Genomic DNA, 19,560 nt, shown 5'->3' on the forward strand with positions numbered 1-19,560 from the left:
GTACACCAAAAGGCAAAAAGCTTTCGCCACAGTGAGCTGTAACTTTGAATATATTCTGCTAAACCATTAATCAATTAAAGTAATCAAAAATAATGAATCTTTAATGCCTTATTAACATTCTTTAACAATACTCCAAGTAACTCGTGATTCTTCTTTAGATTTTCTTTGTGATATTGATATATTTTAACACACCATTAATCGATTTTAACACCTGGTCTTTACGAAACACTGATGGGTTTCCTAAATAAATAATGTAAACATGAAGAAAGTTGTCAACGTTGGTTAAGCAATTCACATGGTTTACTTTGTCGAAATGTTTTTGAAATTCAAAACTCGTCCTGCTACTGTTTAGCAAATGAACATTGCCGAAAACACTAATACGTAAAAACACTTCAAACAGTACATTTTCTTTCTTCGTATCGACTTATATTTAATTTAGTACAATTAAAGTAGAGAAAAATATATTTAAATATCGATTTAGTTTAATATCCTTTAACCAGAAAATTATTCATTTATTTAATTAAAATACAATAGGATCCTTTTATGTAGCATTAAAATTTAATAACGCTCGTAGAAAGTTGAATTTAAAACTTGATTAAAATTTATATTTTAATTTTAAAGCTTGCGTGTGTATCATTCGGTCACGTTTTAGTAATTTAATATTCTTTTAAAATGCTAGGAAAAAATATATGATGTTTAATAAATTTCATCCGTATAATAATGTTAGTTGTAAAATTAAATAAATATCTAATATTAACCGCCATTGTTTTATATTCATAGCATTTTCAAGGGTAATTTTTTGTCAGGAGAATGGTTATTTCAATGATGTCAAACTTCTACGTCAGTTTGACATCATTCCTATGTCTGTTGTAGTGGAAAAGTGGAAAACGACGTCAGATTGACGTAATAGTGTGTACTATTAACACGAATTAATTGCATCTCTTATCTCGTGTTCATTATCTTCAGAAATCTCACGCACACAAGTGAGAGACTGGATAAAACCACTGATTATTGGTAGTTGATCAGTCTCATCAACATGCTGGCCATGTGAAACTTTTCGGATTTTCTCTATTTGTCTACCATCTAAATCAGTGTTTCTTGATCTTTTTAGTGTCGGCACCATTGAATCTCAAAATACGGTCTCGCACCCTCAAAATTGTGTTCAAGCTGGCTCTTAAACTGTAATTAATTTTGGTATTTTCAATGAAATTTTAATGTTTTTAATTAAAGTTTACAAAAGTTTATCAATTTGTATTACGTAAAGTTGACATCAGTATGATAGATATAAATATTTTTGTTTTGTAATTAAAAGAAATGTAATTTTAAACTTAAAAATCATTGAAAAAAATAACTAATTAATCAAAACATTAGCATAAACGTTCATTTATTCATTTCTTATATTTAGTAACGAATTATACAAAATTAAGTTTTTAAATTCGTAAAGCATTTCGTGAACCGTTACCTTAGGAGACAAAACTCTAATTTACATCATTATCCGAAAATAAAAAGTGGAAAAGTTCTCAATTCTGCGTATTTTAAATAGCATTTTTCCCAATAACCTTTAAATTCGAACATAAATAAGTAATGTTCTTAATTTTTCCATATTATCTGTGTTTGTCTCGAAACATTTCTCTACTATAGAGTTGCTAACCGTAATGTTCATCAGGACATTTCCCATCATACCGACATCTATGTTCACTTTCACCATTAAAATCAACTCGTGGTGGGCCGTAACTGAAAAGATTGACATTCTGACTACCTTGTGAATGGCCCATATCACGACGATGACGACCGAGTAAATGGCCCATCCTGCGAAGTCCACCTCCGAGTAAATGGCCCATTCTGTGACCACCACCATGTGAAATGCCCATTCCATGACTACCTCCATCAAGTGAATAGTCAATTTCTTGATTAATACTACCTCGTAAATGGCCCAACCCGTGAAGACCACCACCGAGTAAATGGCCAATTTTATGACCACCACCGAGTAAATGGCCAATTTTATGACCACCACTGAGTGAATGGCCAATTTCGTGACGACTATCACCGAGTGCATGGCCTAGCTTGTGAAGACCGCCACCGAGAAAATTGCCCATCCTGTGAAGACCACCACCGAATAAATGGCCAACCCCGTGAAGACCACCACGAAGTAAATTGCCCACCCCGTGAAGACCACCACGGAGTAAATGGCGCGTTCCATGAAGACCACCACGGAGAAAATGGCCAATCTGATGACGACCACTACCGAGTGAATGGCCTAGTCTGTGAATACCAGCACCGAGTAAATTGCCCACTCCGTGAAGACCACCACCGAGGAAATGGCCTACTCCGCGAAGACCACCACCAAGTAAATGGCCAACGGTATTTCGATCATCACCGTGTGAAAAGCCAATCTCGTGACGATCACTACTGAGTGAATGGCCAATCCCGTAATTAGGACCACTTCTGTATTCGTAGTAAGCATTAGGAATTCCACCATACTCCACACCATAAACTGGCTTATGATAATTAGACATTGTAGCTCCAAATAATCTCTGGCTGTCGCTTGGAGGATAGTCATAATGAACATTATATCTAAGCTTCACTTGACCACTTGATTCGGGTCCGGACATCCCAAAATCTTGCTCATCATCAGTACGACTCTGTTCCGATCCTGGTCCGTTATCCATTTCTTCATGCTCATCATGATGAAGAGAATTCTTCACATTACTATTCATTGAATAACCAGCTCCATATTCTGGTTGGTTTCCATGTCGATGGACGATGTTTAAAAGAGAATTCGGTTTCGAAAGATGATGAAGTAAACGAAAACCGTTGATAGTTGTAAACTTCATACTAATGCTACCAAGTATAAGTAAATTGACGAAGAATAGTTTAGTAGACATGGTGTTTCCTTCTTTGTATCTCTGCAATGTAACTTGTCGGTATATATATGTGTTAAATTTAATTAAATATGGAAGATTAAATTGATGGCACCATTATTCATTTTATAAAAATATTGTATTGCAAAAATGAAAATTTGGCATGGTGAAGAATGTCAAGATTAATGATTTTCTTGAGCAACTTTATGCCAATTTAGAAAAAACTTTATTAAAATGTTGATGAATGTTTTCAGAAGTGACATTGTAATGAGACGTTCTAATATAGTACTTCCATAATAACATTATTTAATATCTTGAAATTACTTGATTTTATTATTTATTCTGACAAGAAGTGAGAATAATTAATGGTTTAAATTACGTGCAAAGATTTCAACATTCTTTTAATAGAAGTGAAAGAAAATTATAGAGTGAAAACTAATTTAAAATATTAATAAAATAGATTTGGGTAGGTAATGTCATACTACCCTTCGTTTTCTCTAGTGTGTCCTTAACTATTCGTGTGGTAAGAGCCAAGATCATCTCAAAATCGTTCAGAATTATATCTTAATTTATCGTAGTTTATAATAAGCATTTTTATTGATTCATTAAAGTTTAAAATTTAGCTTTTAAGTCCTAAGATTTTTCAAGCCTTTCAGTAATATGGGCACTAAACGGGATTTAGTAGAATGAGGTAACGCCATATATAGTAATATGCTAAGAAAATGAGGTACTTTGAGTGAACACTTTTTATGGAAAAATGGACCCTATTTAACAACTAAAACAAATTATGTGATGTCTTACATAAATATACTAGTATATTAAAATATTCTATTTATTCAATAACCGAATTTTAGTTTATTCAGGATTTATTCATTAACAATAAATGAAATTAAAAATCGTCAACACAAAATAGAGCTCTTACGAGCCTCGTGGTGGCTGCCATCTTGAATCGAGCACCGAAAAAAACACTTGCTGCTTGCTGGAAGCACGTCGTCAGCAACAGGAAGTTAATGTAAGATTTTGAACAGTGGTGCTGGCTGCGTGCTGAGATTTTAAACATGCTCCAGGCTCGCCCCCCACAACCAAAAGTTCTGTCACTTATTTTTTCCACCACAAGTAATTAAAAAGATCTAGCATAGGTAGAGTCTTATACTTTATTTACAAGCACTATTCTTTTACATAGTTTCCATCTCTTTGTAGGGCTTTCTTTCATCTGGAAACAATGGACTGTATTCCTTGTTGAAAAAGCCTTGAAGTACTTTTCACTCTTTTCATGCTACGAACACTAATAAGCCCTTTTTTCAAGCCAATTATGAGTTCGTCCAGGCTTACAATGAGACGAAAGGATGGGCCGTACATATCCTAAACAGATCACTCCCCAAAACTTTCTGGGATTTTTCGACCCGCCAGCGTTTGGTTGAGGCCTTAGCCAAATTGTTACCACGGCAATATCTAAAATTAGCAAAATAAAACTACAAATATTCATTATACTTTCATATTTAATTTCATATTAAATTGGGGTTTTAAACATTTTAAACATTTCTAAGTGTGACAGGATAGAAAAGTCTGGTATATCAATTAAGAGGTTTCGAATTTCTGCTTAAAACGGACTTTTGCTACTTAAGTATGTTTAAACATGTTAACTTAAGTATTTAATTTATCAATTAATTTTCTTAGTTTATATTTTATATGCCAGTGATCATAATTAAAAACTACGGTATTCAACGCACCCACCAGTGGTTCAGTGAATAATAGCATAGGTAATAACGATCACGGGTTCGCTTCCGACCAATGAGCTAGCCACGTGAAGTTTTCCGGGTTTTTTTCACGTGTTTAATATCTAAGTAGGGGTTTACCACAAAAAAGTTTTCTTGGAAATATTTCTTCTTGATAGATCACCCACTTGTAGGTTGTGTTCTATTATGTATCCTATCTATCTTATTCAATGGCGTCTAGAGAGATATTTAGCAATTCAAAAAAATGTTAGTACCAGATTTTACCATTATAGAAATTTTAGCGCTGTGAGCTTCGAACTTAGTTTCTTTGTGGCAAAACATCTATACTTTTCGGAGAATACGTTATAAATTTGGTCGCCTTGAAAGACAGTATCATAATGCAAGAGGATAGCTGTTGAACACTATTCATCCCTTCAAGCGTCACACTTGCAGAAAAAGGACCATATTAAGCATTTTCCTCTGCATGGCAAAGGTAGAGTACCGTCAAGAGGGGGTAACTAGGAAATTTTTTCTGAGCCCGAAGTAAATCAAATTTCTATCCTTATGAAGTTAATGTTATTTTTACTGACAAAAAAATCTTTAAAACTGCTTTTTATTTATAAAGAAGCATTCCACGTATATATTTAAACATGTTTACTTTCATTGATATTTGCAATATGTTTAAGAAGCTGTTTGATTTTACAGAGTATTAAAAACCATATCGACAATTATACTCGTTTAATGACCAATAGTGAAAATTTCTTTGTTTAATTTTAATTTACTTGTAAAATTAATAATAAAATGATGAATTGTTGTTATATCTTATAAAAATCATTTAGCGATCTTTTGTTTAAATTTAATTTAGTTTTTATAAATGATTATTTATTACTTTATACACTCTACAAAAACATCAAATATTACACATTTTACATTTTGAACAAAATACTCACAATATTTAATAGAGTCTTAATAAGGTATAGTGTTCAACACTATAAAAATTTACACACAAATGAAAATATTCTAATTAATATATTCGTAATGGAAATAAGTATGTAGTCTTAATTTTTTTTATTTTTTAATTTCACAAGAAAGTCAACTTTTTGTTTGCATATTATATTTCTGCTTGTTATCCTGGTATTGGCGAGCAATGTTAAGTTTACCAGGATCAAGATGATGAAAACCAATACCAAACAAACCAAGATCTTGCTGATTAACACTTGGATAACCACCAATTTCATCTTTGTAAATGTCTTTAACTCCTAGTAAACCACGAGCAACAGCATCAACAATTCCAAGTTCAAGTCCACGTCTTCTTAGAACGATGAGTCTAAGAAGTTCGCGAATTAGATCGTCAGTCATTTGCAGATTATATCTATGATTGCTGGTGATTCCAGGAAGCTCGCTACCTCGATTACCGTTGAGTCCAAGATATACACGACCTCTATCACTAACAGAATCAAGGAAATCGCGACTACGATCACCAACAGTGCCAAGAAGATTGCGACCACGATCATTAAGCAATGCAAGAAGTTTATGACTGTTATCACCAGCGAGATCAAGATGTTTGCGACCACGATCACCAGCATATCCAAAGAATTCGCGTCCACGATTACCAACTGTTCCGAGAAGACTGTGACTTCGATTATTAGAGAGTACAACTTTCTGATTATGATCATTGGCAAGTTCAGGAAGCTCGCGATTTCGATCGTCAGTGTGTCCAAGTAGATCGCGACCACGATCACCAAGAAGTTTAAGAAGTTCACGACTATTTTCACCAGCAAGATCTAGAAGCTTGCGACCACGATCCCCAGCATATCCAAGAAGTTCCTCACCACGATCACCAACGGTTTCAAGAAAATTGTGACTTCGATTACCAGAGACTAAAAGTTCCCGATTACGATTACTGGCAAGTTCAAGAAGCTTGCGATTTCGATCCCCACTGTGTCCATAAAGATCGCGACCACGATCACCAAGAGAACCAAGAAGATCGCGACCACGATCACCAAGAGAACCAAGAAGATCGCGACCACGATCACCAAGAGAACCAAGAAGATCGCGACCACGATCACCAAGAGAACCAAGAAGATCGCGACCACGATCACCAACAGTGCCAAAACGATCATGACCATGATCACTAACAAGTTCACCACTACGATCACCAGTAAGTTCAAGACGCTTGCGATTTCTATCACCAGCGATTCGAAGAAAATCGAGACCACGATCGTCAACATTACCGAGAAGATCGCGACCACGATCATTAACATTATCGAGAAGAGCGTAACTTCGATCATCAAAAATTCCACGAAGATCGTGACCACGACCACCAAGAAGTCTAAACAGCTCACGACTATTATCACCAGAAACTTCAAAATGCTTACGATTTCGATCGTCAGTTGTAAGAAATCGCTGATCACGATCTCTACTAATTTCAAAACCTCTAGGACCAAGATTATCATTTACACCGAGAAGCCCATAACCATAACTGCCACCAATTCCAAGTTGACCCTGATTACTTTCGAGATTATAATGTCTTCTTCGTTGAGTAGTACTGTCTAATCCAAGAAGCCCCTGATCAGGAAAATTGATTCCCAGTCCGTGGCTAAGAAAATCACCAATTTTAGAAACTCCTCTATTACGATTCCTATCAATTTTTGGAGTTTTATAACCAATTTTTTCTTGATCACTGATAAAACTATCACTAATTTTCCGAAAATCGAAATCAGAAATTCCGAGCCTTCCAGAATGACTACGAAGACCATCGCCATTTTCAAAAATTTTACGACTAAGATCTTGATTTTTATCTAATTTAGCATCATCCTGTTGATTTTGATCATTACCAGTTTTTTCTCTTACTTTAGAATCTTCCTGGTGTTTCTTCTTTTCATTATAATCAGGCATCTCTTCTAGTTTAGAACTTTCCAATTGTTCTCCTTTGTCATCAGAATTGTTGGGATTTTTCTGTACTTTAAGGTCTTGCTGTTTTTGTTTATTATTAGCATCAGTTGCCTTCTCTTCTTTAGAATCGTTCTGTTGTTTTGATCGAATTACAGAATGAGGATGAAGTAATTTATCTAAAGCAGATACAACACGACGTCCAACTTGTCGTCCATCTTGAAGAGCGTGATGTCCAACTTGTCGAGCACCTTGTAGAACTTGGTTTCCAACTTGTCGAGCACCTTGTAGAGCACGACCTAGTAAACCACCATTGGCAGGCGTATACATCAAAGAGACACTAACGAGCAGAAACACGTTCACAAAAATCAATTTAGTATTCATGATGTGTGTTTTAGTCTGTACACTTCAACTGACTATACATTTATATAAACGAGTTAAATTTAATAAAAACCACAAACATTGAAAAATAAAACTCATGCCGTTTATTAATTTTTAAAAAGGTATTATGTTACAAAAATGAAAATAGGCACGATACAAAGATTTGAAGTTGATGAATAACTTTAGCAATTAAACACTAGAAATTTCAAGAATAGTTTATTAAAACTTTGATAAATATTATTTTGTCGTGACAATTCTTATATTTCCACCAAGCAAAAATAAATTTATTGTTTTTTTTTCTTTCAGCCACATTGTTTAAAACGTATTATAAATTAAAATTAATGTATTGTGTAAATATAATGCACCATGCAACAATAAATTTAGCATAAACAATTACTCTTTCATCATAGCACCATTATTTACCAATCTTCAAAGATTGCAATTTCGAAGACAACGATAAGACATTTCTCTTAACATTATTCAAAATGTCTTTTTTCTCCAAATGGCGCGTTTCATTCTTAATTTCATGAATGATATTACTCACGTGTTCGGTTTTACTTTGGATTTTCTGACAATCATTATTCTTCTTATGATTGCTCGTTGCAGAGTTCACACTTTCTGTAGCATGATCTACATTTTCTTTTATATCACTGTGTAGGCTTTTAGATAGGAGGTTCATTATGGGTTTTGGATCATTATCGTCTTCTAAAATGGTGCATTTAGCTTTACATTTATCGGTGCAGTTGCACTTGTCAAACTGGATGTATTGAACGTCTATAACGTCCCCTATAACAACTGTATGATTGACGTTGTGCTGATCCTTGATGTCTTCTTTAAACTCGAAAATTACTCTAGAAGAGCAATAATTAAACACGTTCACGATAAATAATATAAGTAATGCTACCGTGACTCTGTCCATTTTCAAATGATTGGAGTGTGTGAAAAGTCATTAGCTTTATATATCATTCGATCGATATTCTTCATATTAAATTCTTTGCTATCCATTTACGTATTATTTAGAAAAAATACGTGTTATAAAAATAATTCTTAAAAATTTCATAAATTAAAATATAAAATTTTCCCATTAACAATAAATATAGGATTATTATAATTACAGTTCGTGTGTTTAATTATAAGTATTACTTTCTTGGGGTCTCGTACATGAGTAGAGCGAATTTTTATTTTTAGTGGCTTTGAGACTGTGAAGCTTTATGGCTTTATGGTTATGGGTTTTTATAGTTGTGGAGCTATAAAATTTTATAAATGTGTTTCTTATTGCTTTGTGATTGGTTATAATTATGAGTCTTTGTGCCTGTACTTATGGGCCTTTGTGTTTATGAATTTATGGGTTGCTGTGGAGATATGGGGTTTGTGGCTTTGTGGATGTGGGGTTATATGGGCTGTACGGATCTACAAACGGCAGTAGAGGCTACAAAATCTGATTCTGAATTATAGAGGGTTAGTCTTTTATGTACAAACTCTTCTGGAGAGTTAGAATGAAACAGCAATTTTGTATTGTTACAGTTATTTTCCAAACAATAAAAGTATAAACCTAATTAAAAAAAGTTATTTCTTAAAGTGTTTCTGGTTTATATAATTATAGTATTTTACGTAGAAAATCGTTTCGTTCGAAATGTATTTCCTGTTTAAACAGTTTTCGTTTCACAGAGGGTTCGTTTTAGACCGGTCTTATTGTATTAGATCACCCTTGATGGGCTTGAAAAAGTATCTGTTCCCGCAAGGTGAAACACGCCTTTCATCAAACGGATGAACCTATATTTCCTTGATTAATTTAAATGGGATTAGATTGATGGAATAAGGCAACACAATACGAGGGCGACCTGCCATGGGGGTTGCTTTCTAAATCATTTCCTATGGGAAGCGAGCCCTATTTATGTGAAGAAAACCCGGAAAACTCTATGATTAGCTTAATCAGGCGCGAATCTAGCTACGGATTATAATGAAAAATTTATAAATAATTTCTTATTAACGGTCTGAATAAAAATTAATTAACAAACTAAAATATTTTTCGGCATTAGATTGAAAAGGTAAATAAAATGATGCAAATTAAAATTTTTATGAAGTTTTCCCACTTTTTTTGATGTGTAACGGTGATCGCAATGTAAAACACAATACCTTATAAACTTCTCTGAAATTTTCCCACTTGAAAAACAATACCTAATTCTAAGGAGTAAGTCATGCGATACGTAAGAACCTGTAATGCGTGTTATAAACGCTCATATATTCGTTAAATACGTAAATAGAAAATAAAGTCTTTAAAGTTATGTTAATAACTCAATACGCATGTAATATAATTAGGTGTACTGTACTTGCAACAGTTGACGATATTCAGAATGTGAAAAAAATCAATAAAATTATTTCATTTTAAATATACTTATATGCAAGATTGGAAATTTCGTGATTACAATGTAATACATGGACCAGGCAGTAAAGCATTTGCCCACTGCTCTGAAGAATCCGAGTAGATAAAACAACTGGATACCGGTCGTGTGTTCGCGCTTCACTAACGGGCTGGCCACGTGGAATTCTCCATGTTTTCTTCGCGTGTGTAAGACATAGTGGAATCAGTTGCTTTGTTTTTAATCATGTATCTTATTATTCCATCCAGAAATTCGCTCCTACATGGATATTTTTATTTTAATAATCAACAAACGTTATCTATAAAAGCCCAAATACTAGACACTACCTTAATGGGCAACTAATAATGTTTTCAGGTACACATAATGGGCGACATCAACCATGATGTCTTCAAATAACGTAAATTTCAGTTTACTGAATAATTTAATTATGGTTGGTGACTTGAATTATCCTGGAAACACCAAATCTCTGCTGCATTATTGCTAAGTAACTTCGAAGTTATATCTCATCCATTATTGGATCACCTGCGACCAACTAGTATTGGAGTGGATTGTGTTAATGGTATAAGGTATCGTACAAATGCTATTTTCCAAAGTGGATGCCTTCCTAGAGGACTTTCTATGAGAAAATAGCCTATTTGGGTGTTAGACACGTTAAGAAAACTCGGAAAACTCCAAGTGGCCATTCCGCAAACCTGCGACCCACTACCATTATTCATTAGTTTTATCCACTCGTCCACTGGAGGGCAAAGTAATATACTACGTATATGTGTATAAACGGGTGTTTTAAATCACACCCGTTATAAGTTAGACAGGCCCACAATGAGCCGGAAGGGTGGGGATGAAGCCCGACATTTCAGGGATAGACCGTTTTTCAAAAAATTCCTTGAAATTTTCGACCCCACAAATTCTGATTGGTAAACTGAGGCCATAAAGTTTGTGTATTCAGCCCACTCTTATGCTGTAACCAATAAGCGAATTAATAACAAAGTTTGTATACAGACAACAAAAAAGGATGAGGGAAAGGATTTCGTAAAAAAATTTAGATTAAAGTTTTCTGTTAGGGATCATTACGGGAAAATACAGGAAACAAAATGAAACGTATGTAAAAAGACAGGCCTTCTACAGAGGCTGTTTACTGATGTAAAGAACGTTGTTCAGAGTGTACCTCCTTGTTTGGTGTAAAATTTGAAGGCGATGGACAGCTGACTTTATTCGTAATGCTTAAAATAACACATTAAAACGTCGTGTTAAGGGTGGTCTTTAATATTCGTTTGTTTTATTTCGTATATTTTCCTGTAAAGAGCTACCCTAGAAGAAGTTTTGGAACTAAACTTTTTGGCTAATTTCTTTTCTCCATCCTTTCCATAGTCTGTATATGGAATGTAATATATCTATTGCATAATTTGTCCATATTTTGAGTAGTATTAATACTTTTGACTTTGTTACTTGATGTGTAAATATATAAAGTAGGGAATTTAAAATAAATTTGTTATAATACACTAGATAGCAGCACTAACATCACTGTTAACTGCCATCTGGTATCACATTACTTAAGAATTAATATTCATTCTGTCATCAATACCAGTAACTTAATACATAATGCGATAAGACTTTACGTTATTTAAATATAAAAGATACAACTAGTTATCAAGCTAGAAATGTATTTTATGACGACAATAGCAAATTTAATGACAATTAATATGACAAATTTAGAAGCATTGAAATAACTATTCTTTCCTTAAATCATCATAACAGTCCTATAGATAATGCACAAAATTTTTCATTCAGTTGAGTATCTTTTACTCCCTCTGATCCGCTTGTGACTACAGGGTATGAGAAATCGAATTGTTGTATGAATTTCAAAAATTTCCATAGATGATTGAGTGTGGTCTACTCCCACAGGCGAAAAAAAGAAGGAAATGTATATAAAAACAAGTAATTATGTGTATCGAGTATACTGAACTTTATACTAAAGAGATATTCCTTACGCTTTTCTATGATGTAACTAGATCATATTTTTATTAAAAGAGGATAATCTATTACAACTAGTAATAAATTTTCTTGTGCTGATACTTCGCGTTGTTTCGATATTGGAGTACACATCGTTAAATAAATAGAAGACTGTAAAGATAATAATCTCTAGTTAAGTATCCCATGCAATGTAGACAAGTAACCGTTCGCTCTTTCCCAGTTCCTTCAAACTTGATACAAAGGATTCGTGCATTATGGTGAAAAATTTTCTTTGTGTGTGCAGGTATGCCGCTATCAAACCGTACAGATATATAATATCCTGCGTAGAAATATATTAATTTGTAACTGCAGCGGTAGTTGCCTTATAAAATTTCTTTGTATATGTGTCGCGACTTCTCTTGTCCGTCAATCAAAAGTTCACGCGTGCTTCTACCCGACAGATCTGAATGTTTATCTAAAATAATACCTTTAAAGTGTACCCAAACGAGACAAACAAATACATTCAGGCACCTTTTTTTTGTAACTACCCTCGTTACGTCTCATAAATTTTATTACGACTGTATTATATTTAATACAACTTTTTAAGTTAATTTAAAGTTAAAAACAAAGAAATTACAAATAGTATTTTCATTAATTCACTGTTCTTTCCTGTTATCGTCTTTGAACCATCACAACATACTGCATAACTACAAACTTGATACTTGCAGACTTCGTACTCGTTTGTATCCTTGCCCAATTTGCACAACCTGGCGTTACCTTAGTGTAGATTTCGAATTTGCTCGTATCGATTTCGTAGCCGGTTGCCAGTGCTTGTAATATAACCGAAAATCGTTCTTTTAGGTTCTTGTTAACACCGGTTATCTCTGCAGTAAGAGTGGCATTCGAAAAAAATCTTCTTGCCGAATTACAGTCCTTCGTGTTTCCACCACCTCGCTTGGGAGTATCCAGAAGTAAACCAGTTTCTTTTACCAAGCGAAAACGAATTGGTCCACAATATCTGGTAGAACTTGGTCTAGGATTTTGCCATAAAATTACCTTTTTCTCATTTTTGTCGTAAGTAAAAGTTTGTATATGTACCGAAGACGTCGTAATTATATTAGTGTCCTCGGAATTTTTCTTCCGAAGCTCTTTGTTTTATCGACCGTGTCCTCCATTGCCATCCAAACCCCACTTGTAAACATTGGTAATATTCTTCAAATTGCATTTATCTTCTACATAAAAACTCTTTAATACATCTGTTAGAGTGATAAAAAGACGTACTATAGTTAGATCCACTAAAACTTGAAATTTTATATCACTTTTACCTTCTGTAATAGTAGCATCTGATGGATAACAGGCTTTCTTTGCTTTCTTAATTCTGTGATAACACGGATAAATATTAACATCTTTTTCTATAGCAATTTGCCGTAACATTATGGTCCACAATATCTGGTAGAACTTGGTTTGCCTTTTTCACAATATCTTGATAGAACTCATTTGCCTTTTTCAATCTCGTCGCTGATTTTGGAGATTTCATAATCTTTTTGGTTAATGTGAGCTTAGGTATACAAAATGGCGGCACTTCCGATAATCTCGAAAACAATGACTATGTTGTGTTAAGCAAATTATTTGCTAAGGACGTTCTCATTAATGCTAAAATAAGTTTGAAAAAGAAATTTCGACAAAATTTAGCCAGAACTCCCGTAGACTAGTGTCGAAATAAGATTTAGATAGCTTCGAATATCATTGCAATTAATTACTTTTAGCGTTTTCAAATGTTCAAATAAAACCACTTTTTAATAAACAACGTTATGCTATTTATGCCCCCTCTTGGAGAAAATCCTCTCTCATCCAACAATCGGTTATGAGCCCAGAACACGTTTAAAAAATAAGTCACCAGGTGATCTCCTTAGTTTTCGAGTAAGGTTCCCGAAGAAAAGTACTGAGAGAACAAAAGAAAGATGGACTCATTCCCATATAAACTCAATGTTGTTGCTTGTAAACAGAGGATTATCTGTCAATACAATATAATAGAAATTAAATATTATAATCGAATGTAATAAGAAAATTCACGTGACCACATCCCGATTTAGTAGGAAAAAACTTCGATTTTTTCGCGAATATGTGCAATTCGGAAAGAACAATTAGTGACGAAGCCGAAATTTTGAAATTCGATTTTTGCGACGAGATGTCGAGGTCAAAGTTCATTATGTAAAGTGCACGGGCCGATTGCCGCTTGTATGTTGGTCGCGTGCAATGTGCCAATCGAGGTTTCGATTGTTGTCAACTTGTATTTTTATCTGCCTCAATTTTTCATTTTGATTCTTACAACTCCTTTAATTATTGTGCATAGCCTGACATGTGCGATTAACCAATTGCTGAAGTTGGTAGGCAGCGTTTGATATTTTAAACGTGTATTGATATTTTACTTGTTAATGTCGTTGGACGACATGCATGCCATTCACGAACCTTAGAGATTTCAACTGCTTTAGAGAAAACGTTATTTGTGTTTTTGTGTGAAACGGAAACAGAAAAACCTACGTGAAGGAGCTGAGATTCGTTTCCTAGAAAATATTTAGAAATACTCCGAATTGTTTTATTTTTTCATAATTTACTTATTAAACCATGATATGATGAATCCATTATTTCTACGATAAATGATATTTTGATTTATGCAATATTTGAAAATGGTAAACAAGTAATTCTTTGTGATGAGCACAAATTTTTTGAAGAGAATAAATCACACGAAGAACACATCAGTAATTGACTACGTTAACTTTAAATAAACAGTCAAAAACCTGCAATAAGACTCATGTGGAGCGAAAAGCCCGAATGCATTGTCTTCTATAATAAAGATAGCATAATCAATTACAGGTCTGTTTTCTGTGTAATTTGTTCTCTTCTAGTTCTATACAAAAAAAAGTATGATTAAAAGCTAGTGATTAAAGGAATCATCGTAATACGAGTATCAATTAAACAAGAAATAATCATTTTTTCAGGTAGTTATTAACACGGCAACGCGGGCCGTTGTTTACACCATGAACACTATGTTATCTATTACGACCAATAAATATCGATGTCCTTTGTTGATAATGTCACTAGTATATATTGTATGTTCGCTATGTCAGATAAGCCTAGAAAGGTATTTTTATCTGATATTATTCTAGTTTGTCGCCGAGTACGTGCACGTGGTATTCGAACAAACGAATACATAGCAGAAACGTGAATTCAATTCATATACGTGTAGAGGCTATACAAATTTGCATAATGAATTTATTATTTCAAAAACTTCTTCGTAATACAAAACATTCAGCCAGCACTATACAACATTATATACTTCACTATTTCTTTTAATACTTTGTCTTATTCTTCTTCTTCAGAAGGTAAATACGCATCAATTCTTCCCACTGTTCGACAAGAACATCCACAAGAACAGTTGAACTTTTTAAAAATGTTATAAATATACATTAACGTTTATTATATATAAATTTGTTTATTTATAAAATACTAAATCATATAAAACATATTTATTGTTTTTGTAAAAATAAACAGTTCTTACCAATTGGTCTGTTAGAACATTTCTCTATTTTCCAGGAAGTCTTGGTACAAAACCCTGATCTCTTGGTGAATGCGCTTTGATTCCTGGTAGATGTGGTTCGTCCATTGGTGCATATGCTTTCATCCTTGGTAGCTCTGGTTCGTGTATTGGTGAATATGCTTTGTTTCCCGGTATATGAGGTTCGTCTATTGGTAAATATGCTTGGTTTCTTGGAAAAAGTGGTCCGTTCATTGGTGAATATGCTTGGTTTCTTGGAAAAAGTGGTCCGTTTCATTGGTGAATATGCTTGGTTTCTTGGAAAAAGTGGTCCGTTTATTGGTGAATATGCTTGGTTTCTTGGAAAAAGTGGTCCGTTTATTGGTGAATATGCTTGGTTTCTTGGAAAAAGTGGTCCGTTCATTGGTGAATATGATTTGTTTCTTGGTATATATGGGTCATTCTGTTGTGAATATGCTTGGTATCTTGGTACAGGTGGACCGTTTATTGGTGAATATGCTTGGTTTCTTGGCGAATTTTTTTGGTTTCTTAGCACGGATATTCTACTTACAAACGGATCATCACCAATAGGTACAGGATAAGCATACATCCTTCTGTTCCGATCTGCATCAGAATTATAGCCAAGTTTTATGTTTCTTCCATAATGCTGGGCTTGACTTATACTTAATGTTGCAAGGATAAGTGAAATTACGAATTTCTCCATCATTTCTCTCACTGTGACTAAATCAGATGACTCTGGCCGTTTTTATATGCTCGGATATCGTAATTAAGAATGTTTACCAGTAATTGAATACAGTGTTGTTGCGTATAAAAATATTTTTCTCGGAAACAATCTCAAATTTTTAGAAATCAGAAAATTAATAAATTCATATTAATTTTATACGAAATTATTTAATTAAAACTTATGATATTATAAATATAATATTTGTATATTAAAGAAAATTATACGAAAGGAATAATTTAAAGAAATAATCAAAATGAAATATTAAATATAAATTTGTCGTGACAGATTAAGGATTTCTGTAAATTGTTTACCTTTATTATAATTTTTACTTAAAGTAATAAATTTATTAAACGCATGATTATATTACATACAAAAAGTTCTTGAATTCGCGTGTCTTACTTATATCAAGCAGAATTATTTTGTAAATTATTCGTGCAAATGTTCTAAACTTAATTGGTTTTAATTTGAAAATATTGTACACTTATAAATTCCCACTGTCATTTATCTGTATATTAGTTTAACCGTGTTTTTGTTTTTTTTTTTTTTTTTTCGAGAGGAGAGTTAGATAGATGTAAGTCAAGACTAGATATGAAAAGCGTAGAGCCAGGAGCCCTTAATTAACTACAGTAGAGCGTCGATAAGTGAAACGTCGATAAGTGGAATGGCCGGAAAGTGGAACGATTTTCAGTCGGACTGTGTCGTGCTGAATCGAATGTTTTTGATACTAAATTTACTTCTAAAGTATAATTTTCATGTTTTTTTATATTCTTTAATATATTTATTTTGTTTGTACAAAATGCAGAAATAATTTTTAACGATACGATAGCCTCGATGATTATTATAAAAATTTTCGTTAGGCTTAAAATCGACGAAAATTCAACACGAAGCGACACGCAACGAAGAAAAATTCAACAGGAAGCGATACGCAACGGAGAAAAATTTGAACATCGGACAGGTTAATGTATTTTTTCGTACAAAGTCGGAAACTGGAACAAATCATTAACTGGAAGGACCCCAGTCTCCAATTGGTTCCACTTATCGACGCTCTACTGTATATAAGACCTTTTAGTTTTCATCGAAAGTCACGTAATTTCAATTCAAATTTTTCCTGAAATGAATTAGATAGGCGTTTGGTATGACTCCGTTGCTAAGAAGAATTGTACGATGTACAGAGGCAAGACACTACTAATTTGAGGTGAACAGCGTATATTTTAAATGAAACAATTAAAAGGAGAAGGCATTCTTGGACTAAGACTGCTTCGGAAAGCAGGAGCAACTCATGCACAAATCTCACACTCTCACATGTTTGTCGAAACAGTCTCAGCATTTTGTATTTTATTTTGACCCGGTTCTCGGTCTTTTGTCTACCTACAAGTCTGGTTAATTTAATGTGTGCATGATTTGTGTACGAAATATTCTGTGCCAAATTGCAACTCTTGACATGTACTCATTCATACCTGTATGCTGTGCAGCCGTTGACAGCGCGAATGTAGAGACGAAACACAGTCTTTCTCATAATAAATTTATAATATGATTAAAAATTGCATCCCGGCATTGTCACGATGTCACAATACATAAGTCTCGTTTATATTAAGGAAAGGAAGTAAATTAATTTTAACTATATAAATTTTCAAGTTAAGAAAAGGAGAATAATATACTGAGCTGTTCATAAAACTATAAGAACTCGGTAGATAAGATAATTTTCTATTTATACCAAAAAATGTTAACGAAATCACGTGATAAGTTGCGTGTCATCCATTTGCTCTGAAGTATCACTTTGTACACCACCGTTCCCAAAGATTCACCATTTCTACTATAGGCTAGATTGTGCGATTTGTCAATATCATGCCATGATGGGAGAAGACAACGCAACAGAATTCCATCTGCCAAACGGAGGATGTTTCCCGGGATAACTTTTGTAAGAAACTGGCCTTGATCAAAGTGTTTGACACGTGGAGAAAGCCCAGGAAATTTTACTTGACGTATCCGTTGGTATGGCTCGAACCCACGACATTCGTTACGCTACTGCTAGACTTATATAATATAAAGGAATAGAAAATATATCTGTTCAGTGGCGTGCCGTGACATTTGATGATAGGGAAGCTGTGTTTCTGTAAGAAGCCGACTTACAGGGGCAATCGATTAATTGCGCGTCAGGGCCCGTTCGTATTCGTTTGTTCGAAAAGTCAGTAAAAACCGTACACTTCTTTAAACGTATTTTTAATAGATTATCCGACGTACTTAATAAATAAGAAAGTTTAATATAATTACCTCCGTTATTAGATTCAATAAATTCCCTACGCCCTCTAAATGCCAATTCTCGCTTTGAGAAAAAACATATAACTTCTATTAATTTAGATATATTTATTAATCGTAATTATCTCGTTATAATTTTCAATATTTATTCTATATCGTCTATCAATGTTAAATTCTATTCCGCTTCGATTTCCAAATTGCTTCAATTTTACGAAAGAATCGTCATTCGTCATAAATTTTATCGTCAAAATGTCGAAATTTTTTGTCGACGTATTTATATTTAATTTAGGCATCGGTCTTTCTCTTTTAATAATGTTTTCTTTTTCATTATACGGTCTCGAGCCAAAACTTTTTTAAAATAAATTTTTGAATCGCTAGCCACGATATAAGGGCTAAAATTAAAATTATAAAAAAAACTTACTCGGTAAAACAAAATGTGTGACGAATATACGTGCCTAGTACAAAAAATTCTCCGATTGTACGAATATACTTTTAAAGAAACTTATAATTAAATATAACTTTGTGAAGAAACGTACATAAAAATAACAAAATATTCTTTACTTTTTAAATCTTAAAACAATCCACTTACAAGTTAGTGAAATAGCTCCCTACGAGTGGCTAATGAATGGAATCAGAGACGTCCTGGTAGGTGTGTGCGTGCCAAATCCCGGTCGATGTCAAATGCCTCTTTTGTCGCATTACTAGTATATCTCAAAGGACGCGACAGGGTTGTTGTAGATTTTAAACGTTTCTCACCATAGCTGTAAAAATCTAAATATGTTAAACTTAACAGATTCGTTCGTTTTCTAACTAATTCGTTTTAGGACCGAGTGTTGGCGGAAAT

At 33.6% G+C, this 19,560-nt stretch overlaps 1 protein-coding gene across 1 annotated transcript in view; it reads right to left on the reverse strand.

The window, feature by feature from the left end:
- Positions 1-5,649: 5,649 nt before the first annotated feature.
- The window catches only part of LOC136981569 (uncharacterized), a 451,600-nt gene continuing 437,689 nt past the window's right edge, over positions 5,650-19,560 (reverse strand). Inside the window, exon 3 of the mRNA XM_067277891.1 lies at positions 5,650-7,274. Within this exon, the coding sequence (XP_067133992.1) occupies positions 5,669-7,274 (1,606 nt within the window). The 3' untranslated portion in view covers positions 5,650-5,668. The remainder of the gene's footprint in view (positions 7,275-19,560) is intronic.

Source organism: Centruroides vittatus, unplaced genomic scaffold (assembly GCF_030686945.1).
Source record: "Centruroides vittatus isolate TY-2023 unplaced genomic scaffold, ASM3068694v2 contig_767, whole genome shotgun sequence".
Classification (NCBI taxonomy): domain Eukaryota; kingdom Metazoa; phylum Arthropoda; class Arachnida; order Scorpiones; family Buthidae; genus Centruroides; species Centruroides vittatus.